This window comes from Parasteatoda tepidariorum, chromosome 1 (assembly GCF_982258835.1).
Source record: "Parasteatoda tepidariorum strain Cologne lab strain chromosome 1, Ptep-v5.0, whole genome shotgun sequence".
NCBI classification, from domain to species: domain Eukaryota; kingdom Metazoa; phylum Arthropoda; class Arachnida; order Araneae; family Theridiidae; genus Parasteatoda; species Parasteatoda tepidariorum.
The window spans coordinates 97,520,018-97,545,699 of record NC_141755.1 but is presented as its reverse complement, the minus strand read 5'-3'; the positions used below and the strand labels follow the sequence as shown (position 1 = coordinate 97,545,699).

Sequence of the window (25,682 nt, the reverse complement as noted above, 5' to 3'; positions counted from 1 at the left end):
AAATTTAAACTAACTGTCACTTCAGCTTATTAGTTGAAAATGTTATAATTTATTTTTACAACAGAAACGATGATATTTTTTATGAACCAGCAAGACTGAAATGAAAGATTTAAATCAATTTTCCTATAATTTTACTTTTACGTTTAGAAAATTACACAGCTTATCAAAGATAGCTTTTAAGGATCTTCTTCGAAATAAGTTATTCCTTTGAAAGTTATTTATTTATCATGTCTTTTTTTAACGGCATTTACAAATAAAGTGCTTTTATTACCCACTTTTAGCATTATTCTCTGTTATAATTATTATGGTTATTATAATTTTAACTTAAAGGCCTAAAATTAAAAATGACGTTCCTTCATTATATAAAGTAATCACAAGACATTACTTAATAATTTAGTACTATTTGATGAAAATATTAATACCGTTTAACAACAAAAAGTAATAAGTTATATTTTTTTTAAAAAATAGACTTCATATAAGACTATGCTCTCTCAAAATATGCAGTTTAATAAATTTATAATAAATAACTGTTTTAGATCAGTAAAAAAAAAAAAAAAAACGTATTATTGTAAATAATATTTTTGCGATAAGTTTTTAAAGTAACAATAATAAAGTAGAAATCATGCAAGTAAAAATGTCGAATATGAGTTTGTGGATAAAGTTGCTATAGTATCCGAGTTAAAGTATTAGAATAAGTTTAGTGATATAATCGGAAACCAGATATGTATTAATATAATTTAAAATGTTGCGATCATTTAATCGATTAATTTTTAATTTTGATGTTACAATTTGCTTGTGATAAATAACAAATATCCCTGGTGTTTATTTTTTAAGATCGAATCATAATTCTAGTTTAGAGATATTTATAGAATAGTAAATGTAGTAGACAAAAGTAATAATTAAAATGAAGTTAGTTTCTAGTGAAGGTGAATTTAGTTCATTCAAATTGCAAAATTCAAATTTTTAGATCTAAATTGAATTTACATAGCAAGCAACCATATTTGTTTAAACAATGGATTAAATGTCAACATATTTTTTTAAAGTGGCGGAATTTAATTAGCTTCAAAACGGTGTAACTATCCTTAAAAAAATTGTAAAAAAAGAAAAAGAAACATTTGTCTTTGTAATTGAAAGAAAAAAAAGTAATAAAAATAAAACTCTTAACATTAAAATTTTTAAAACAATTTATCAAATAAATTAAAATTTTTTTTTAACAAACTTTATTTTATTTATAGAAAAATTTCAGATTTATTTTTTAATGAATAATTACTTTAAATGAATAATTAAATTAAATGAATTACTTTTATATGACTATATAGTAAAATTTTATAAATTTAAATATTTGGGTTATTATTAAATCCCAAAATAATTAAATCAAAATAATAAACAATTCAAGATATAATTAGAAAAAGTGCATGTTAAATAAAATGATAAAACATTTGTGTAAATAAAGCCGCTTTAGAGTTAAAAAGAAATATTTCTAAAATTTTTCTAAGAAGCGAGAAAAAGAATACGAGAAAAAGAAAAATAAGAGTTGTCGAGCGAGTTTCTTCAGATATCTTTTGGAAGGCACTCGCGGGTTGCAAGAGACAGTGGTCAGTCAATTAGTTTCGAGTTACTTAACACCCCTTACCCACCAAAAAAGTAGGGGAGACAGTGAAACGGGTTTTCAATTTGACAGCTTTGAATTATTACCCTCGCGGAGGGAGGCTGGAGGTGCACTATATTTTTGTTTCCACACTTACTGTAGGCTAGAACGGGAAAGAGCGGGCCTCTATATTTTGGTGGCCAAGGAAATAAACAAAATGTTGCCATGGTAAACAAAATAAAAAAAATTTGAGTTTTTTACGTGAAGTTAAGTTGTATAAATTGTTTATGAAAATGATTCCCAATTAATATTGCCAAGAAATAATAACAATAATGAAGAACAATTCTCTGTCTGTATATTCACCGGTAATATTTGTTTTGAAAATCGTAGCAAGTCTTAACTAATTTAAGTTTGTTATTTAAAGAGTTTAAGGGGGGAAAGTGATAAGTGACACTCGAGTGAATTTATAAACATCAACTTAAACACCAAGAAGTAGCTAATGAATCATAATTTTCTATTAAAAACCGATTATTTTTAATGACTGGTTGAGGAAAAATAACGTTTTATATTTGTAGCTGACCATGACATGCTTCTAAACTAAATATTCGGAGCTTTTTCGGAATGTCACTTGACATATTTTTCCTCTAAGTTTTAAGTAAGCTAAACATTTTCAGAATGTCACTTGACACATTCTTCCTCTAAGTTGTGATATAAGCTAAACATTTTCAGAATGTCACTTGACACATTCTTCCACTAAGCTCTGAATATAAACTATACATTTTGAGCTTTTTCAGAATGTCACTTCACTTTGTATCATGATTTATTTCCGTATCATGATTTGTTGTGTAAATTACAATCGCAAAGGAGCTTAATGGATTTAAAACTTTCAAACTTTTATAAAATAAAAACATATAGAGGATTGCTCAACGACTGCGATGAGTATAACCCTTCGAGTTGGACCCCTTCTGTGTTTTTTAGTTTCTCGCGAGCCACTACTTGGAAGACTTGGCGATTATTTTTTTCTTCGATCTGTATATGAAAATATTCCATTAAACTGTGTTATAATGATTTAAAGGAAAAGAAGTAGACTTTTTTTTTAGTGAGCATAAAATTTTTGCCGAAAAAAATTTATTTAAATGCTTTGTTATAAATACAATACTATTGTCCATATCTGTTTTAAAGTGTTATTTTTATGTGTATGAAACTCATTTCTAAGCACTACCTTATTTTTAAATACAAACTTATGGATAATTGCATTAAAAATTACTAATTAAAGTCAAATTTTGAAAAATAGGTTTAAAAATATAGCTCTATTTGAATTAAGAAATATGTATCTTAGTTATTAATGTAAGAAAAATGTATATTATCTTCAGTAGATCAAAAAGTTTTTAGTAATTGGCATTGTTATTTAATTTAAAAGTTGTAAACTTAAGGAAAAAAATCTCATTTATAATATAAGGGACAAATAAAATTATTTTACAGTTATATTTATTTTAAATTCACGGCTAAATGCTTTAGAATATTGGTTTTAAAATTTACATCTAATTCTAATTAAAATAGCTGTTATAGATTTTCATTAACAGTGTTTTTCTTAGAAAAAAAAATCCACTGTTAAGGTGCCTTACACTTGATGCAAAATCATAATTTTAAACTATATATACCATTTTGCTGTGAAGAATTATCTGGATTTTAGAACTTAGGTATTTAAAAAGTTATTTAACCTTTTTTTCCACTTGATGAAAACGATCAAGATCAATTCTCAATTTTTGCAAATTTTTATGAGCCCCGATAATGCAGCCTTGGAATAATTTCTTTTTATACTAGCATTAGTGTATAGTTATTAGCATAGTATATAGGCATTAGCATAAATTTATATTATCTCCACCTGTCAAATTAAGAACAAAGTATGATTATTTCACATCCATATAAAAATACCATTGCTGTCAATTCAGTATTTTGATATTGTATTAAATATTCGAATACAGAATATGTATTTTTTATTTTTAGAATGTGGATTAATTTGAACATAGTTGATTCTGAATATGGAAGATTTCAAAATTATTAAAACTTTAGGTGAAGGCTCATTTGGTTCTGCTTTCTTAGTTGAAGATATTGTATCCAAAAAGTATTATGTAATTAAAAAAATTTCTTTATCAAATCTGAGTGAAAATGAAAAAGCATTGGCTTTAAAAGAAGTTGAAGTGTTATCAAAGATGAAACATCCTAACATTATTACATATCATAAATCATTTGAAGAAAATAATAACTTGTATATAGTAACAGATTACTGTGATGGCGGTGACTTGTACTCCGCAATTAGAGCTCGAAATGGGGTATTTTTTCCTGAAGATCAAATTCTTGACTGGTTTGTACAGGTATGCCTGGCAGTAAAGCATGTGCATGATCAAAAAATTTTACATCGAGACATTAAAACACAAAACATTTTTTTGACAAAATCTGGCATAGCAAAGCTAGGAGACTTTGGAATTGCTCGTGTTTTAAACAACACTTTTGAATTAGCACAGACTTGCATAGGAACTCCATATTACCTGTCTCCAGAAATCTGTGAAAATCGTCCTTATAATAATAAATCAGATATATGGTCCTTGGGATGTGTGTTGTATGAATTAACCACTTTAAAACATGCTTTTCAAGCAAAAAATATCAAAAGTCTTATTCTAAAAATTATTAAAGGTTCTCTTCCTCAGATACCTGAGATTTATAGCTCTGAACTCAAGAACTTGATGGAACAAATATTTAATAGAAATCCTCATACACGCCCCTCTGTAAATGCTATTTTAAGGAAGCAGTTCATTGTAAATCGAATTGGCAAATTTCTTAATGAGTCAAAAATGAGAGAGGAATTTAAAAAATCAAAAAGCACAAAAATTCCATTCTCTTCACCTACAGCTCAATCTAAACTTGATAAAATGAAGTTTACTGATCCAGCAGCAAAGTATGGTATTTCTTTGGCTAAAAGAAAACCTTCAAAACAAATCAAAAAGTCTGCTGGCAAAGAAAAGCAGGTTGACAGCCATAATACTAACATGTTTAAACATGCCAAAACTCTTGCAAATTTGACAAAACATAAATTATCTCATAAACAAACTGAAAACAATGCTGATTCAATATTAAATAATCTATTACCCAATAAAGTACCAAATCATGAAGATACCAAGTTAAATCAAGAGATATCTGATGCAAATAAATCTATTATTGAGCTTTCATCTATTGAGTTCTGTGAGAAATCTCACAAGTTAAACTTTCCTTTGTTGCCATCACAAAACAGTTCAACCTATTTAGAAACGGATGCTTCTGAAGTTCACTCAGAAATTTCATTCCAAAATTCAACAATCATTGACACTGTTTTATCTGCAGATAACTGTTTTGATGATAGTCTTCAAAAAACTGTATGTGAAGTAAATCTCCCTGATATTTCTGATAATGTGCTTTTTAGTCAACAATCTCCCAGTCCTAAAAAGAGATCTAAATGGTCAAAGTGTGAAGTTGACTTTTTAAAAAACTTGCCACTAGAAGTTATAGCTTCAAAAGATGTTTCAGCTTCTAATAAAGTTACGTATCGTAATCGACCTCACTCTGCACCTCATGTTGGTCGAACGAGAATTAAATCAAAAGACCCAGCTGGTATAACTTCAAGTTATATGTGCCCTGTCATTTATCATAAGCAGGATTCCAATCATGATTTGTGTAATGATAATGAAGAGAGTAAATGCGAACCTACTGAAAAAAATTTGACTGTCAAAGAAAATGAGATTACGAACTCTGAAGCTGATATTATGTCTATTAATCTGTTTTCAAAAAATGAACTCCAAGTTTCAAATAAAAACATTGCTGGAAGTAAAAATTATTTGGAAAATGAGGACTTTGATTTAAAATCTGGCGTTTATTGCAATAAGACTTTCAAAGTGAACAGATGTGATTCTGATTTCTCTCCTTCAGTAACTTTGAATTTGGAAGAAGGAGATGTTATCTTACCAATGATTTCCCGTGGTAAAGTTAGCAATTTAAAATCAGACATCAATCAGAATTCTGATGCACAACAGTATAAAGATCGTTTTCACTTACCAATGATGATTGATGATGATTTAGAAACAAAAAATAATATCAGAAATAAAACATATTTGCTTAGACGTAATAGTGATGTTGCTTCATATGGCTTGTTTCATTTACCCACTCTGTCTGAAGAAAAGTCAGAATGTAAGAGTATTTCTGAAGTTTTTAAATGGGAAAACGAGAATGAGAAATCAGTCATTAATTCTACATTAGACTTGAATGAAACTGAAGGAAATTTGACTAATAAAGAATCAGGCATTAATTCTACATTAGACTTGAATGAAACTGAAGGAAATTTGACTAATAAAGAATCAGTCAGTAATTTTGCAATAGACTTGAATGAAATTGAAGGAAATTCGAATAATAACGAATCAGTCGTTAATTCTTCATTAGACTTGAATGAAACTGAAGGAAATTTGACTAATAAAGAATCAATCACTAATTGTACAATAGACTTGAATGACAATGAAGAAAATTCGATTAAGAATGAGAAATCAATTGCTAATTCTATTTCAAATTTGAAGGACGGGGAAGAAAAATTTTCTTGCAGCAATTTAAAAACAAGCCTAGCTGAAATAGGCATTCAGTGTAACTTGGGACTATATTCCGATGAATGTTTGCTCTTAAGAAACTCCTCTGATGCAAATATTGAAACTTCCCTTCTAAAGAATATTGCAAATAAAGATGTCTTGAACAGTAAATGCCCTTCCCTTCCTGATTTATCTACACATCATGAGGATTTAAAAGTGCCTTTCAAAAGAGGAAAATTGTATCCATCATCTTCTTTAAGCCCAATCCATTTTGTAAGTTCTTATGGCTTATCTATTCAATTTTCCATTATTGTTTTTATTTGGCCATTTTTTTACTGATAACCAATACTTTTTTAATTAGAAGATGTTTATTAAGTAAGGACGTTTAATTAACCCCTTATGCTGAGCGCAACCAACTTTCTTCGTTCCTCAATGGAATAGATATCCCACAAAAAAAAATTGAAAGAAATGTTATATTCCACAAGAACAAATTGTTAAGATAAGGCGTTCTGCATTCTAATTCCTGTTTAGTGTGCTCGAATTAAGTCGAGCGCACAAGTTAAGGTGTTAATAATGTTTAATTATTTGGTCATTGGTATGTATCCTAGTTGGTTTCTGAAGATTGATAATTGTGAGTTTGATAATTGTTAGATGGATTAAAAAAATTATCCCAAGAAACTGAATCGGTAAGGTATTATTTGTGTAAGAGCTTCATTTTCTACAAAAATATACAAATTGGAAATAGCAGTCGATATGTTTCAAGCATTCAAAAGTGGGCATCTATTTTTGAGAGATTGAAACATGTTGACTGTTGTTTCTAATTTGTATATTTTTGAAGTGAAGGAAATTTTTAATCAAGTAACTGTAGAAAGTCAATTAGAAATATATATTTTCAAAATTTTATATATAATTAATTCAATTGTTATAGTGTATTTAAAATTTAGATACGTTATTTTATTAACTCAGGAATATTTCATTATGATATTTCAAAACAGAATATCGATAAGAATAATTTTCAGTGTAGAATATTTGCTTAATTGATTGTTTTTAGGAAATCTTTCAGATATTTGAATATCGATTAATGATTTTTAACAAAGGAAAATAAACTTTCTGTATAAAGAAAATTTTACCTACTGAGAACATTATCAAAAACTTTACTGTAAATATTGATTCTGAAAACACTTTTGAAAATGTCCCTTTATATATAGTTGGAATTTAAATTTCCGTAAATGTTGTTGGTTATTTGCATTTATAAGATTCGAATTATTCAAAAAAAAAATTTCTTTTTTGGAAGAAATCTTTTATTTTTAAGCTTACCTATATAAATTAAACATTTAAAAGCATACTTTAAGCATTAGTCAATATACCAATATCATTAATAAAATTTAAATTTGTAGAGATTGTATCCTTTATAATAATGAAAAGAATATGTATTTTTATTATGCGATTTAGTATTTGACAGTTAAGTATTTTCATTTAGTCGCTGTTAAATAGTTAAATAAAAGGGAAACATTTATGAATTTATTATTATGGAATATTTATGAATTATCTTTCAAGTTAAAAAAATACAATAATCTTTCACATTTTTATGAATTTATTATGTTACTTTCTATTTCAGAATTCTGAAACAGAATCAGAAGAGCTTTCTCAAACTTCATCATCATTAGCACAGGAAACCAGTGAAGAAGATGATCTTTATCAGGTTTGCCAGACTCTAAGAGTTGTCTTGAAACAATCTCAAAATTTAGATTGCAGATCGATTTGCAGCTACTCTTCATTTGGTAACTCTTCATTTTGGTATTTCTTAGATTTTTTTGTTGTCTTTAATGCTGAAATAAGCTATAATGGGCAAACTAATTATAAGTTTTTTTGGGGGGGGAGAAATTTTACAAGGCATTTTTGATAATATATATATTTTTTTAATTTCTAGATAAATATACTGGAAAATTTATGCAATTTTATTGTTTAATAAATATTTATATGTTTAATAACTTGTGCCTGTTTATGAGCAGTCTATTTATATTTTGAATTTGATGCAATAACTACTCATATTCTTTCAATTTTGAATTTAACTCAAAAGTCAGATTAGTATCTAAATCAAATTTTTTACTTTAAATTAAAAAGTATATTAGAACTTTGATAACTGTAGTGAAGTTTTTATATATTTGATAGATTTCTAGAATGAGAAATTTACAATGAATATTTTATTAGCATTTCTGAATTTAGCAGATGTTTTCTTTAAAAACTGCTATGTCATCATTTAATAAATATTTATTTTGTATTATTTTGATACTAAACATTATTTTATTTATAGATACACCTTTGAAATGTGTTTTCATAAACCTAATAATGTCGAATAAAATAAAATAAGAGAAATTATGTACTAAAATAACAATGCATCGGGAAAATTGCTCGACTTTGATTTAAGTCTTGAATATAAAGTTTTAGATGCGATCAATAGTATAATTTTTTTTATGTCTAATAAGTTAATATTTTAAATTAGTTTGAATATAGTCAGTTTCTCTTTTGGTGAATTGAACGTCTTAACAAGTTGTTTTATTTTAATGAAGTAAAGTTTCTGGGAAAAGCAACAAACAATTAAGAGAAAAAGAATACTTGAAATTTTTTTTAATTGTGTCACTATAGGCCTCTCAGCGTTATGCATGATTGCGTAGTGTTAACCAACATTCTAATTGATTATTTACTATTTTTTTCTTAACCTTAATGAAAAACTAGTTTGTGCTGAAATTGAAGGAATATTTTTTCTATGGATAATATTTGCATAAGAAAATAAAATAATTATGTAGTTTCTAGAATGAAACTTTACAATTAGTATTTTTTTAAAAAAAAAACATCATTGAATAAAATAAATATATTGTCTAGAAAATTTCTACTATTATATTATTAAATAAATAATATTATTGTGCATAATTTGGAATTCTATTTTGTTTTTCTCATAGTGCATCTAGTTTGTAATTTTTATTTAATTGTATTTAATTTTACCTGTTAACAAAAAATCTCCATGTATGGAATGATTATAAGCATTTATTTCCATATCCTTGAAATTTTAAACCTCACGAAAACATCTAAATCAATATTTTTTTTCCCTTCTGTTATACTAAATGGTTATTTTTTTTATGTACTTTGATATTTGGTTAAGAAAGCAAAATAATTATTATAATTCTAGAATGACTATTTATAATGCATTTTAAGGGGAATTCTTAACTTCAGTTGATAAAATGCTGAACAATTTTTTTGCAATTTCGTTTTATAAAGTTCATGTGAATGAGAATTACAATAAAGCTTTCTTATTGCCTTTCTTATTTATGAGCTTTACACTTTATGTGTTGTTTCATCATATTCCTGGTTCATTTAAAAGCTTTGAAACAATTATGTACTTCCTTTATAAAATATAAAGTTTTGGATATACATTATTTTCACCATTTTGAGAATTCTCATATTTTCTCCCCATGTGTAACTTCTCAGTTCCCTTGAAGGATAGAGGTATGTTATACAAGGCTGCCAACAACAACTACGTTTCTTTCAAAATATTCTATAGCAGGGGGGGGCTACCTGCAGCTCGCGAGCCACATGCAGATTATTAGTGGATCTCAATAAGTGTACTGGAGTTCCCTTTTCATTTTTGTGCTATTATATTTTAAAACATTATTAGCGTTCCGTATGTGTTCTAAAACGTCTTTTAAATTACTGACAACAAAGATGAGAGACTAAGTGCAATGTTGTAGCAAATTTCATTTCCGTCCAAGTTAAGAATAATATGACTCATCGAAAACTGCGTGAATGTGAATCATTTTATTCCATTATTTAAATGATTCACTTATGTGAATCATTTCATTCATCTTTAAAATTCGTGAAATCCAAACACCGACCAGTATTAACTAACCAGCATCTCAAAGAATTACTGAGAAGTGCTGTCACCAATTATTCACCAAATTTTAAAGAATTATCAAGAGAAGTAAAATAAATGTGTTTAATTTTTAATATTTGAATTCAATACTCATATTTTGTAATTTTATTTATATGTTTTCAATAAATATAATTTCCTGAAAAAAGAAATTTTTTAATACCTTTTTTGCATACCTTTTAAATACGTATTTAATTGCGGCTCGCAAAAAATTTCGAATTTCGAAAAATGGCTCGACTATTAAGGAGCTTGGCCACCCCTGTTCTATAGAGTGATAGGCAGTTAAAAAAGCAAAGCTTTCAAATTTATGGTAATTTTGCCAACATCTTAAAGGCCTCACCACAAGAGAGCTGGAGCAAAGTGGATTTCATATAAACTTATGGAATCCACTCATATAAGTTTATATGAGTGAAATCCACTCATACAAACTTATGAAATCTACATGTAGAGTGGTGAGGAAAATAATTTGAAATCAAGTTTAAGAAACAAGGAATCATACACTAAAACATGAACTTAGCTACAATCAGAAGAAATTATCCCAAAAAGCATAGAATGTTGGAAGCCCTGCATTATATTGAATGAAAGGAAAACAGGGAATCTGGGAAACAAGATGCTCTCTCATACAAACAATAATGAGAGAAAAAAATATTCCATATTTATTTAAAGATGAATAGTGACTGTGAAATCTATTGAAAAGATTTGAATTTATTTTCACACACATTGAATTTATTGTCACATTATTACTGGAAAAAAAAACATGAACTTTATTCTTAATGCTCTTTTTTTAGATGAAAGTACTGATCTTTTTAATGATATTGAACAAATAAGGGTTGAATTGGAGAACAAGCTTGGCACAGAGATATTTTTACAAGGTAATTAACAAAAATATTTTCTTGTTTATCTCACTTTTAGTAGATATGAAGAAGAAATAACTTTTGCTTACTAAAAATTTCCTAAATCTCTCTTTTTTTCTGTGTTATTCTCTATTAACACTGATTAGTATGTTACTCCAGTAGTTACAATGCGCATATTTTAATTTAACACACCTTCTCACAATTACTTCTCTGGAAAAGTAATATGTAAGAAATGCTTATAAGATTTGGATACAATAATACATTTATGTAAAATCAACCGGTCAGTGCAAATGGAGTATTACTCTTCTAATTGAGTAAACATTGTTCAATGGTTTTAGTAGCTTATTTTTTTATCGCATTTATTTTTTGAAATAAAATTAAAGCTTGATATAATGAGTATATATATATGAATATTAGACTTAGACTTAGAGGTTGGGCAGCTCTGACGAGCAGGGCACATCGACCAGAGGTCTATTGTACCCAAACCCTAAAATCATGATTAGCATGAAAGCCCTATGGCTGAAATAAAATTCAGCAAGCACCTTACAGGAACATCTTGCAGTTCCCAGGCATTGACAATATGCTGTCCTAAATGCTCAAATCTTTGAGCAGAATAGACCTCACAATCACAGAGTATGTGTCGTGATGTCTCTTCTTCTAGATGACATCCCCGACAAAGAGAATTTGATTCTATTCCCATAATGTTTAGGTGTCTTCTGAGGATACAGTGGCCAGTAAGAAGACCAATGATCTTCCTTATACTGTTTCTGTTAAGCTTTAAGAGCTCCTTTTGACGTACACTAGGACAGTCTCGATTCAGCTCCTTAGCTTGTCTTTGACCGTCAGCAGCGCGCCACTGCTCATGGGCGATCTTGCCGTAGAGCTTGAATATGGTTGCCCTAAATGAGGAGGGAGAAATTCCCAGCGCAGGTTCAGGGCCCCAGAAAATTGCATTAGAGCCAGCCCGTGCTGCTTCATCAGCTAGCTCATTTCCACCGATACCCATATGACCTGGTACCCAATGCAGGGATACCTTGTTATGAGTGGACAGGTCACAGAGGACCGAGAAGCATTCCCACACTAACAAAGAGGTGAATTTACACCTTGAAACTGATAGGAGAGCAGCCTGACTGTCAGAACAGATGCGGATAGTCGTATTTTGATATCCTTTGTCTATGCATAACTTGCAGCACAAGATAATGGCATAGACCTCAGCCTGAAAAACGGTGGCATAATTTCCCAGGGGAAAGTGAAGTTTGGTACCATCATTGGAGCAGTAAATTCCTGCTCCTGATTTGGCACCAATCTTTGACCCATCAGTGTACCATATCAGGCATTTGCCTTTAAGCCACCGAGGAGAATTGAACCATTCATCTCTAGTAGGAAAATGGATCTTGAAGGGCTTGTGAAAAGCATATCTTAGTGACATAAAATCACTAGGCATAATAAAAGAGGATAAATCCTTCACTTGTGAAACAAGATGTCCCCATGACAAGTGTTTGAAATTCTCTTTCCATAGGCCAAGGTACATAAGACGCTTTACGCCTGTCTGAGCTTCAACTTCAATGCGTAAGTTCAATGGAAGAAGCCCAAGTAAGCTCTCTAGAGCAGCTGTAGGAGTGGTCCTGAGACAGCCTGACAGGGCTACACAGACCATTCTTTGTAGTCTGTTAAGATTAGACCTTGCAGAGCTCAATCTAGTCCTTGACCACCAGACGATTGCGCCATAAGTGATGATAGGACTAATAATCATTGAGTATATCCAGTAGACTATTTTGGGGGACAATCCCCATGTTCTACCAATAGCATTTCTACAGGACCAGAAAATTTTTCTGGCCCTGTTGGTGCAGTATTCAAGTTGAAGACCCCAATTTAGTTTGGAGTCAAAATAAACCCCGAGAAACTTGACTTTCTCTGTGAGTTCCAATTTATTGTCCAGGTAGTATACATTACCTAGATCAAGTTGCCTTTTCCGTGTAAAGGCTACATAACTTATCTTGGATGGATTGACAGATAAGCCTGATTTAAAACACCACCTAGCTACTTCTAGGAGTGCATTATTCATGATATCAGAGACAGTTTTTCCATGTTTGCCTCTGACAACAATAACACCGTCATCAGCGTACCCGATACAGGGAATGCCAAGAGTAGTTAACCGAACTAACAGGGAGTCCATTACCATACACCATAGGATAGGGGACAAAACCCCTCCCTGGGGGCATCCGGCAGTTGCATGCACTTTCATGCTTGCATCCAATAGAGAGGAACAAACATACCTAGAGGAAAGCAAATTCGCTATCCATCTGGTAATTATTGAGTTTATGCCTCTGTTCCTAAGTGCATTGATGATAGTCTCAACAGGGACTTTATCAAACGCACCTTCAATATCAATGAAAACCGCGAGAGCCATCTCCTTATCTGTGATAGATTTCTCAAGCAGGTAGGAGAGCTCATACAGAGCGGTGTCTGTAGACTTGCCTGGTTGATAGGCATGCTGTGAGGAGGACAGTGGCCTTTCTATGAGCACAGTGTCTCTGAGGTGTCTGTCAATTAGCTTTTCTATCGCTTTCAACAGACAGGAAGTGAGGCTGATTGGTCTGAATGATTTAGCCTCAAAATAATTCTCCTTACCTGGTTTTGGTATGAAAATCACCCTGGTATTCCTCCAAGAGAGAGGTATATACCCAAATGCTATGCAGGATCGAAAAATCCTACATAGAATAGGGGCCAGTGTATTCACCCCCTGGATAAGCATCATTGGTATGATGTTGTCCATGCCTGGTGACTTGTAGGGCTTAAAAGACTTTATGGCCCATACAACCTTCTCATAGGAGACCACCATTTTGGCGGCCTCCCAGTCATTCCTACTACAAGTAGTTGTGGTAGTAATATGTAGATTTTCATTCTCCACAGGATGAGATCCAGGGAAGTGTACTTCTAGTAATTCTCTAAGAGCCTCTTCTCCTGATTCACTGTATCTTCCGTTTGCAAGACGGATAGCATTTAAACTGCAATTAAAGTCTTTAGTAAGAATTTTTGCAATCTTTGCGGTGGCAGAATTAGTATTTATGCCATCGCAGAAAGTCTGCCATGAGCGACGTTTAGATGCTCTGATCGCCTTGTTATAAGCAGTTAGAGCGTTTCTGTAGGACTGCCATTCACCAGATTTCTTTGCTCTGTTAAATAACTTCCTACATTTCTTACGTAATTTACTAAGCTCAGAAGACCACCAAGGAACTCTCCTTGGGGAGCTAGTAGACGTAACCTGACAAGAAATATGATATGAATCGAGTATGATCTGTTGCACTTGGTCAACAGTCCACTCCACATCATTAACATTATTGTACTTACCAGAGAAGCTCCCCATCTTCCTCTCCAGAGCTGCTCTAAAGAAACCCCAATCAGCTGTTCTGGGGTTCCTCCTTACGACCTTCAGTCCTGAGAGGCCTTTAATAGAGAAAGTAATTAGTTGGTGATCTGAGGCAGTGACGGCCCCAGATACCTTCCAATCATTAACGTAATCTACTGTTTTAGAGTTACATAAAGTAAGGTCAATGACTTCCCTTCTGTTACACGTAACAAAGGTAGGTTCATTGCCTTTATTAAGGACATACAAATTAAAATTTAAAATATGTTCCATGAGTACATCCCCCGCTGGTTACAATCACTGCTACCCCACACTGTGTGGTGAGCATTTGCATCACAGCCAAAGATGAATCTACAGCTTGAACTACAGTGGGCAATTAGGGCCCTAGTAATGTCAGCTAATGGGTCCTTCTCCTCATAGGGGAGATAGGCTGAGACTATGACAAAATCAGAGATTGACTTATTATCATAGAATTTTAGCTTTACTGCAACTAAATCCCTGTTAAGAAATTTAACAAGATTAAGGGCATTTAGATTAGACCTAGCTATTATGCAGGTCCTGGGAAGATCGCAATGGGTATCATATAAGATATTAAAACCTTTAACATTGAGACCCATTATTTTGCCCTTGCGGGTCCAAGGCTCTTGTATAAGAGCAATATCAAGTTCTCCATCATTCAACCTTTTGGCCATAAGGCTTGAGGCAGCAATGCTATGATGGAGATTAATTTGACCAACCTTGATTGTAGCCATTGGTTAGCAGTTAGCAGTATGAATGAAACCAGAATGGCTCCTATCCTGGTTATTTTTTGGAAGAAAGATCTTCCTTTATCAGCTCCATTGCTTCATCAATACCAAGCATGGAAACTGGTGAGTCAGGTTGTAATGTTACGTCTGACCCAGAGTCCAACCCAAGCTCTGAAAAATCAAGAGCCCCAATTGAACTTACCTTGGAATCAGGGGAATTTGCCGGCCAAGGTTCCTCCTCCTGTTCCATGTCCTCTTGGACATCAGGTTCTACAGAGAGGTCCGATGTTGTTGGAGCCTCAACTGCTTTTTTCCTGTTAGGATCGTGGATAATTTTAAAAACTCCACGATCCACTCCAGTCAGTGCTCAAAAGTTAGCCCTTGCAATTGCTTCAGCGTCTTCAGGCTCCACCTCAAAGATCCATCTAGAGGTGCCAGGTCCCACAGCACTTTGCAAAACTCTCCACCCCATCGACTTCAACCCTGGGTTTAGTCTCTGAAGACGCCATAAAAAGGTGCTCTGGTCAGAGAATTGCTCCTTATTTTTAAAGGCAACCTTCACGGGCTTGGGAAGCTCGTTCGCCCCTATGACCTTGAGCTTAATGTTACCCAAGGCTTTGTTGTTAAAGTGGTCTTTAATCCACCCAACAGTAAAGTCATTACACTGAATTACCAGCGCTCCTCTTTGGAGGTGGTTATTATAGATCTCGGGCATTCTTTCGCCACCAGGAATGGCGTCAGTCTGCTCCAAGATTTCCTTCAAGATGTTATTTGAGTTTTCCAGAGAAAGCTTGTCCGGAGGAAAATCCTCCAGGACTATAGCAATCTTGGTAGACCCAGTTGCACAGGCAAAAGAGACCCCAGATTGGAGGCCCCCGGTTGGATCCCCCTCTCCAGCTCGGCTATCCCCACTAGGGGGAACCACTCCGCTGGATTGAGCTTTCCTCCCAGGAACAACATCCTCCCTGGGCTTCTTTCCGGTTTGGGTTGGCGCATTGGGAGAGGGTGTTGCATCAGAAGACCTAGGTCTCTTAGCTCCTCCACTCGCCGCAATGGCCCTCATTTTTCTCAACTTCTTCTTCCGGCTCTTGGACAGTCCAATGGTACCAGACACACTGTCCCCCGAGTGCCTCTGGGGACCAGAGACTTCTACAGAGGAAGGGCCTGAACCTTTGGACGCCTCACCAGCATCCGAAGCAGACTGCAAAGCAGCGGTATTAGCACTGGGCTCACCCGAGGGCTTACCATATGCTACTGGAGACTGTATTACACTTTTCGAAAAGGAACCTCTGCCTAATTCCTGAACGCATCCCTTGTTAACGGATCCCTTGCGCGACGGATGATGCCGTATCCAAGGTTATCTTTTCGCTCATCATGATGTTTGCCTGCCATTTAGTTACCCAGTGAGGGGTATCCAGGGGGCACCACGTGGAGGCGGCAGGCATTACCCCCCTATATGAATATTAGGAGATGTCTACTATTATGTTAAATAAGTTAATATAGTTTTACAATTCACCATCAAAATTCTAATATTAAAGACAAAAATTTTACATGCATAACAATTGTTATGACATATACATACCTGCTAACTTTTACGCATTGCCCGTAAAATTTTATTTCTATATTTAAAGTGGTAGTAAAATGTATGCTTTCTATATATTCCTTGCACTTATAAACTAAATTTATGATCTTATTGATCACCACTATTTTTAAAAAAATTTAAGCATGTATATAAATATGAAATACTGATGTAATAGTCCGTAGAAGCCTCCTAAAATTACAACGTAAGTTTCTCCCTAAAAGTGTAATTTGCATTCCATTTTACTACCACTGGGGAAAATCATCCTCGAAAGGATTAAGAGTTGGCAGGTATGCATATGACAACAGCCACATTTTTTTGAGAGCTAAAATATCCTTTGCTGTTTAAGTATGCAGCATTTTATGGAAAAAAGCAAAATGGGAGACACATTTTCTTATTTCTGGCATCAATACAGAAAAGTGAAAATAACATCATTTCGCCTTATTTCTTTTTGCAATTGTTATTATGCTTAGAAAGTAACTGAGTTGGAACCTTGGTCAAGTCATTTTATTATTTATACAAGGAAAGTTCTTCTTCTATTCTTAGAAGTCATGTCACATACTTCAAAAGAATGTACCTTTTGTTGACCTGTACCACCATACCCTTTTGTTTTCCTTTTTAACATCTTGCCATTGGAATCAATATTTAGTGTTATCAATGGCATCAACAACTACAATTGCATGATACTTTATCTTCAAGTCTTTCATATTTTCGTATAGTGACAAGCTCGCTATTTTGATAATTTCGCCTGTATTGGAGTATATTATAATAAACTTTTACTATACTATTTGAAATTTGTATTCATGAATTTGTTTCTAACTTCATTTTTTTTTCTTGTAGTTTATCGAAAGATGTTTTCTGTTTTCGAAAATGAAAATATTTGTTTTGAAGATGAGAAGAGCAAAATAGGGAAATTTTTTAACATAGATAGCGACTCTATTATAAGTGATATTTTACAATTGATAATTAAAGAAGAAATATACACTAATTCTTCCGAAGGGAAGAAATATGATTGAAAGATATTTTCTATTTATATCACTTTACTATTTTAGTGAAATGAATTTTCACACTCGTTTTTTTTCATTAATTTATCAAGAATGCAAAATACAAAATGAATAATTCAAAAATCATTCGTTTTTTGTAAAACAGTATTAATGAATCTAGTCAAAATGTTTAAACAGTATTTTTTGTGATGATGCATTTTACAAATTAATATAAAAGTATTTTGTAAGTACTTATATGTAGCTATTTTATGAAGCTATGGCAGTCAAGAGAGTTATCATTTTATAAAGTTTATTAAATTAAATGCATTGGTATTATAACTTCAAATTCACTTTTATTTAAAGGGAATAAAACACATGTCCAAGTACAATTTACAGTTAGTTTCTGTAGAATTACATATCTTCACATTTTAAAATTTTATTGTTGAAATGTTAGTGCAATGCCATCACTTGAAATAATTTATGTAAGACTGTTTGTTTACCTATTGAATGGATTTTACTCTCATGTTTGTCATTAATGTTATAATTTTCTCTATATTGCTTTTTCGATTTTTTTTTGTTTGTAAAAAGTGCCATTAATCTTTTCACACCAATTATTTTGAGTATTGCACCAACTTTTGATTAAATATAACCTAATTAATTACCTCTGATAAAATAAATTCTTTCGCTAAAAAAAAAAAAAGGAAATAAAGAAAGATGACACTCTACATCGTTGAAGTCCATTCCTTGTGTTATGAAGATTGCACTACTTTACATGAGAATATAATCATTGATCAAATTTTTTGCATTTTATACATATAAGTTTTAAAAATGAGAGTAATTATGAAGCTTTATTTTTCATTATTTCGCTATAGTTTTATATTTCAATACACTTTTGCATTGCTAATTTCTGTTAGAGTTCCTCTACAAGTTTGTATTGTATCATTTTAATAATTTTTATTTATTTATTTTAATTTTTTTATAAAAAAGAATTTTTGTACTCTTAGCAATACACTTTACACTATGAACAGTAAATCCTTGCCTATGTTTCATTTGTTGATTGAGTTGTAATTTTTATTTAAATAAAGTTGTGAACAAAAGTTTTATTTGTTTATTTATTTTCTTTTTGTGAATTATTAGTTTAGAGTCCCCAACTCTCACCAACTGACACGATTGATTCACAATCATCTTCGAATCTTCATGTGACATGATATTATTCACTTAAATGTGTGTATTGTACGGCTTTCAGGAGTCCTCCTCCAGATATTCCAGACATTGCTTCGCTTTATGGTGGATGCTATGGTTACAAGGAAAAATTACTTTGAATAGGAGTGTTGAGTGTATAAAATTCAAAGATGATCTATTGTTTTAAATAATAACAAAAATTTATATACTTTTAGTCTGGAAGAGTTCTCCTTACAGCTGCACGATACAAAGAATATTTTTCTATATTGTATATAGGTAAATAACTCCTTTCCCTTAAAGATTTCCTTTGTAATTCTCTTGAAATTCATTTGTGAATCCTAATTACTTTTCTTGATAATAAATTGTATCTGAAAAAAAAATTACTGGATAACAAATTTAATAAATTTGTTTTTATACTAATATGATGTGTTACAGATTTAGTAAATACAGCTTTTATAATATGATTTATCTTTTAATGACTTGCTAATTTTTCAGTTTTGGGGTCTGAAACCTGATTAATATTTCTCGCTAAAGTTTTTATGACAAAAGTTCAAAATAATAATAATAGAAAATAAATAAATGAGTTAAAATTTTGAACGTTTATTTTATATTCATTTCAACTTTACTTACAAATTAAGTTCTTGTCTGGACTTAAAATATTTGGACTAGATTTGTAATAATAATTTAAATTCAATTTAATTTTGAAAAGTAGCATAACAAAGATTAACAGTCTTTATTAACCTAAATATCTTTTTTAAGTGAATTTTTTTTAAAATAATTAAAATTAATGTTGATTGGTTGGTGTCGTGTCATGGACAGAAAATAATTTTAAATGTGATCAAATGTCCTATATACAACATCTGCAATTTGAAGACAATTTTCTTCATATAAGTCGGCCCACGGATTGTCACTTATTTGCTGCAATTGCGCCAGTATAGCGGGACAGTTGAAAAGATGTATGGGGGTTAGTTTTATGTCTGGGCAATTTTTGCAGCGGCAGAAAGTCCTTGTTCCGTCACCATGAATCTTCATCCCCCTAAAGTGTCCTGTCTGGAGTCTTGTTAGTGTGCTGGTGAGAGTTCTATTGGTACTGATTTCAGGTATTTGGTGTTTGATTTGGATTTTCCTATCATTGAATTTTGCTTTAGTCACTGAATTGATATCGCTGAGAGTGACATGAGTAACATTACACTAATTCATTAAATTAAAAAAAAATTAATGTTGTTCTGCATTGCATAATTGCTGAATCTGACTAGTTAAAAATTGTATTTACAATGTTGGTTTATTACCAAACCTACAAATTATCATGAAAAGCTATATTTACATAAAGATAATATTTGTGATGTAAAATTACAGCTTGATAAAATAATTTTTAATTATCACAGAACAAATAAAATTTTAATAGAACAGATGTTAATATAATACATCAAGTAAAAGTTTGTTAATTTTAACAAATAATTACAACCTTATTTATAACTTTTATTAGTTTCACGCTAATGACTATTTAATATATGTGCCTGGAGAAAAATTATATATTTTGTTTCTTGAGAATCATGACAAATTTTTTGGTACAATAAAAATAAGCGATATCTTAATTGGAGCTTTCTTTCTCTTTTGCTATCAACTTATAAAAAATGTGATATGATTTAGACTTATGTATTTCTTCTGTGATTAGCTATGCATGATCATTTAACTTTCATATTATTTAGAGAAATATATAAATGTGCAAACCACCTGATAACAGGCTTACTAATCTTGGTATGATTTAACTAGAAATATTAAATCATATTCTCTTTTAATGAAAATTATTTCTAGTTTGTATTAACTAATTCTGCCAAATGTTACCCTTCCATATAAAAGAAAAATTAAGATTAAGGCAACATGAATTTTTATCTTGAATTCCATATGGGGAGGGGATGACTTATTTTTTATAATTCTTGTTTTTATTAATTTCTAGTTAGCAACATAGTTAGTATAACACCCCCTACAGTAATTTGTACAGATAACTGTTGGAATATGTGTTGTAAGGTTGTTATGTCTCAATTTCTCTGCATATATTTTTTTGATATATATATATCAGGGTGCGTAACCAAATTATTCAACAAAAAATAGGCATCTTTTAAGCGCTTTTCAAGCACTCAAATAATATTTTTAAGCACTTTAAAAAAATATCACAATTAGGCAGGGTTGGAAAGTTTTTTGACAATCGACGGTTTTATCTGGTTTTAACAGTGACGTCAAGAAAAAAAAAAATCTTTTGGCATTGTTTTTGACAATTGTCGGAATTTTTGAATCATATAAATCGAATGACGTTTTCATATGCTACGAACTGACGATGTGCCGCAATCAACTGGGGTTGAATTAAGTGTGAAAACGTTGAATAGAACTATGTGATTTTTTGGTTTAGAATCATCTCATCTTTCTTTACAACAGGTGCTTTTAAAAACATTTTACAATGGTTAAAAAAAAAGTTATATCTTTGCCAATAAAATGTGAAAAAACTAGGAGATCTATTAAAATATTGGATAAAACCTCGGTTGGAGAAAATATTGTGGACAAATCTTGTATGAATTCAAAATTTGTAGGATAAAATTTGCTACGGAATCTATTATGAACAAAATACCATCAGATTTTTTTTTTTTTAAAATTTACTTACTGTAGTATTCCAAAGACTTTGTAATAGAACCAAATTTTGAAAAAGAAAAAAAATGGCTAGAGCAAACTAAATAAGCATAACATGTTATTTATTTGAGACATAGATATAGCAAAAAAAATTTTAAGGTGTAAAAATACTCCTTGAATACAATTTCATTATAGATTACTGATGTCCTACTATGGACTGATTGAAAAAAACATGGTTTCCAGTAGGACAGCGAAGTCAAGTATCGCTGGCTGCTGTCTGTAAGCGGGTGGGTCGCCACTTAAATTAGCCCGAGTAGGGACTGAAGGTGCGCGATATCAGTCCTCGTTAACACTGTTCTTCCATAAAGTGCTCAACTTCGCATGAAGGTTGTCGAGCTACCAAAGTGAAGGAGCCATCCCCTCTGCAGAGGATCAAAATTGTTTCGGAATGTCTTTGGATCATCTTCGGGGATGTTTCCCAGATCGCCGTCAATAGTCCATTGTGCAGCTTTCGCGCAAATTAAAGAAAGTACCTACCTATATATTACGAAAACCAATTTCATAAGGAAAGATAATTTTTATAGATTAAATAGAAGAGAACTATACTATTTTTGGCATATTTTGAATAAAAAAAATTTATTTAGATAAAATACAGTAAAATCTGAGGCCGGGATTGCCTGGTCGGTAGGGCGCTGGGCCCATGTCGGAGAGTTCGAACCCCACCGGCCGAAGACTCCTCCTAGTAAATGGTGACTGATGCACGTTAAATCTGTCGAGTCGCAAGGTCCTCCATGTTCCCACAAACAAATCAATACTTCTGGGGGTACTGGATTGGAGATCGATCGTTCTCTGATTGAGGTCAAAATTACGATCTGTGGATGAATGGGTTCGCCCTATAAACGGGTGCGGCAGAAGTTGAATTCTTGGCCAAAGATGGCGCAACTGGAAAACAAGAACAATCGCACCCCTCTGCCTAAAACAGGCATATGCCAACAAAAACAACAGTAAAATCCCACTCATCATTTTCCATGATTTTAAAGCATTATCAGAATTGAAATAAGTAACATTTCCGTCTTGTTCTTTAAATTTAAGTCCTCATCTTGATACTTAAGTCCTCATTCTGATACTTAACTGTTCAGTTGCACTATTTTTTATTAGTTTATATAACACAGCAATTGATGAGAAAATTGCTATTTGTGCTAATGTAGTACAGCATGGAATATATTGGAACACCATATAAAGATTATGCAAACATTAAATTATAAAACATAAAATTTTAACTTTTACACTTGGAACATAATTCCTGCTTCAGACCACCTAAGACTGGTTGGTGTTTTGGGCAAAAGGAAAAAAATATATATAAACTAGGAGGCTTCGCCCCCTGCTCGCTGGCGCTCACCAACCCCCGGAACTGCTTTTACAGTTCATTTCGGATTGCTTCGCAATCCAATGCTCGCTCATTGGATACGTTCTTAACGTCTAGTTTTTGTATACTTTTTTTAATACTGAAGTTCCGAAAACTTTTCGCTGTAGAAAATTCTAAACCTGTACATTTCAATATTCATTTGAAATTGCAAACAGATCAGATATTTTTCTTAATCACACTATTCTAAATTTCAGTTGTTGAGAAAAGTAACTGTTGTAAGTTTTGTTTTAAAGTCTTTCCCACCAGAAGGCTAAAGCCTTGTGTTGTAAAACAATATGAAATCGTAGTCTGCCACTGAACGCCGGATGTAAAGCATCGGCTTTGATGAAGATAATTTGTATTTTTTATTCTCTGATGATAGCCACCTTAATAATATGGAATTTGTAAAATAAATGTAGATATTTTTGATTGTTGATGAAGCCCATCCTTTTGTGTTTTCATCAGTGTTCAGAAGCAGAACAACTATAAGTTTTTTATTTTATCACAAAAAAATAAAATGTATGAAAAACAAAGAAAAGAGTAAGAAAATGAGTATAGTCATAGAAAAAGTTAAAATTATAATATAGTATTTGTCAGTTAAAATAAAACTTTTTGTTTAAGTCATTGCTAACAATTCAAATTTCTCCGAGGCAATTCTAAAGTATAAATTAAGGCAGTATTGTTAAGTTGAAACACAATATTTTTAGTTTTGATGTCAACAATACAATTCAATTTTTCACAAAAATGATTGTTTCCATTGTTAAATTCAATGTCAACAATTCAAATTTTTCTGAGGCAACTCTTAACCTCTAAATATTATTTTTTTATGTACACATTTCTAAATGTCAGTATTCAACCACAAAACAACTTAAGATCCTCAAATTCAGCATGAAGTAGTAAAATGTAATGAAAGAGGGTCATAGCAATAATGAAAGTAGAAGTAAAGTTAGTACTGTAAAATTAAAACAATATTTTTAATCAATGAGCCAAGTTCTTCAAGAAGCAGTTGTAAAAGTAGGTTGTTTATTTAAAACTTTTTATAGAATTTCTTTAAGAACACAATTGTTAATTTGGGCATTTGGCGATACAACACTTAGAATTGAAGGATTTGTTACGTCAAGCGCTCAGGTATCATAATTTTGATCTAGTTGCGCTTCTATGTCATTTTGATTTATGTTGCTAAGTCAACTTTCAAAACATTCTATGGCTGGCAACAGCATTTTTATTTTTTAAGTTGTTTATTTTTATTTCTTTTAGAATTCGTTATTTTTTTAGCGAAATGTTTTTTAACCTAACAGAATTCTTTGCCGACTGTTTTCTCTATGAATGAAGAAAATAAAGTAAATATTTAACTGTTGTAAAAAGAATCTTATTTAGTTGTACAAAGTACTTCAGCCAAAATTTTGGAGCCACGTAAGAGAATTATATATATTAGATCAGAAACACATCATTGAAAGGCAGAATGCTTTGGTGTTTTCAAAACAAAGCAAACGTTGCCACCGGCGGAAAAGAAATACAGCCAAAATTTGGGAGCCACGTAAGAGAATTATATATAATAGATTTAGGGAATACGGCTTTTGCTGTATTTTTATTTCAGATACAAAGTATGAAAATGCACCTAAGTACTTTTTAAGGCATATTTTTAATCTTCAATGTGTTAAATACACTTGTAGAGGCATAAAATATATCTCTAAATCAGAGAAATATGTAAAAAAAAAAAAATTCTTCATTTGACGTATATCTTTAATTTTTTAACCTAATTATCATCTATATATAGATTTTATGACAAAACAATTTTCTAAATGAAATGAAAACGACTATTTGAAAAATAGAATAAATTGCAGGTAAATCAAAGGAAAAAAACCCAGTAAAGTGAAAGTGCTTTGCATAAAAATCCTGCTTAAAAAAGAAATCTGACTTATGATAATATTAAAATTAAATTTCTTATCTCAAATGCTAATTTCACTAAATCTAAAGAAAAAAAAATGCTTTAAATATGAATGTTAAAATACACACTACATACTCTTAACAAAACTTAGAAGCTTTTTTAAAAAGAACAAAAAATAAGGATATTTTTTTAATAGATTCATATAGTTTAGAGGAGAAAGTAGAGTATAAGTTTTGAAGATACTGATACCAATTAATTTCTAGTTTAAGGCTGCAAAGTAAATTAAAACCCATAAGATATTTAGTAAGGCTCTACTAATCATAAATAAAGACAATACAAAAATTTACATGTTTGCGAAAATTTATATACAGCTGTAAAAACACTGATTAAAAACTTTAAAATACTTATGCCAATTTATTTGCAGCAGGGGTGGACCATCTATGGCCTGTCAGACAAAACTGGTCTCTAAAATTCATGCCTTTACCCAATAACTGATTAATGAAATATCAATAAAAATACATAAAGTCGTTTTAATGATCTTTGTATATAACTGAAGAATAGTTTCTTTTTTACTGGTCATCCGATTCTCTTATTTAACTTATTGTTTCAGTACAAGCCTGAACTCATTTGTAACTATTTTATACTTCAACTTTTATTTATAGCCATGAAATCTGTGCTTGTAGGAATTTTACATGTTATTATATATAATAGCACTTTCAATTAAGATCTAAATACACCTTACGATTACATATAGAACATTCTCCTGTTATTCTTCCATGTGGCATTTTTTTAGTTTCTTTGGCTTACTATTAAAAAGGATATATATGTTTGATGTCTAGTTTAATGTATCAGGACAAATTACCTGAGATTTATCAGAGATCTCTAAAGACTTGTTAGAGATCTGATAGTCATCTCTTTAGAATAAAAACAATACAAAAG

The 25,682-nt window shown here is 31.3% G+C and overlaps 1 protein-coding gene across 2 annotated transcripts; it reads left to right on the top strand.

Annotated features, from left to right (window-relative positions):
- Nucleotides 1-1,739: 1,739 nt before the first annotated feature.
- On the top strand, nucleotides 1,740-18,747 carry LOC107455940 (uncharacterized). 2 transcript variants are annotated; one of them, XM_087169489.1, is made up of 5 exons: nucleotides 1,740-1,816; nucleotides 3,596-6,465; nucleotides 7,811-7,973; nucleotides 10,906-10,989; nucleotides 17,504-18,747. In XM_087169489.1, the coding sequence occupies exons 2-5, from the start codon at nucleotides 3,631-3,633 to the stop codon at nucleotides 17,677-17,679; spliced, it is 3,258 nt and encodes a 1,085-aa protein (XP_087025615.1). In that variant the 5' UTR covers nucleotides 1,740-1,816; nucleotides 3,596-3,630; the 3' UTR covers nucleotides 17,680-18,747. The 2 variants fall into 2 exon arrangements, with proteins under 2 accessions (XP_087025615.1, XP_087025612.1); XM_087169486.1 differs by having other exon boundaries at nucleotides 1,784-1,953.
- Nucleotides 18,748-25,682: the final 6,935 nt, after the last annotated feature.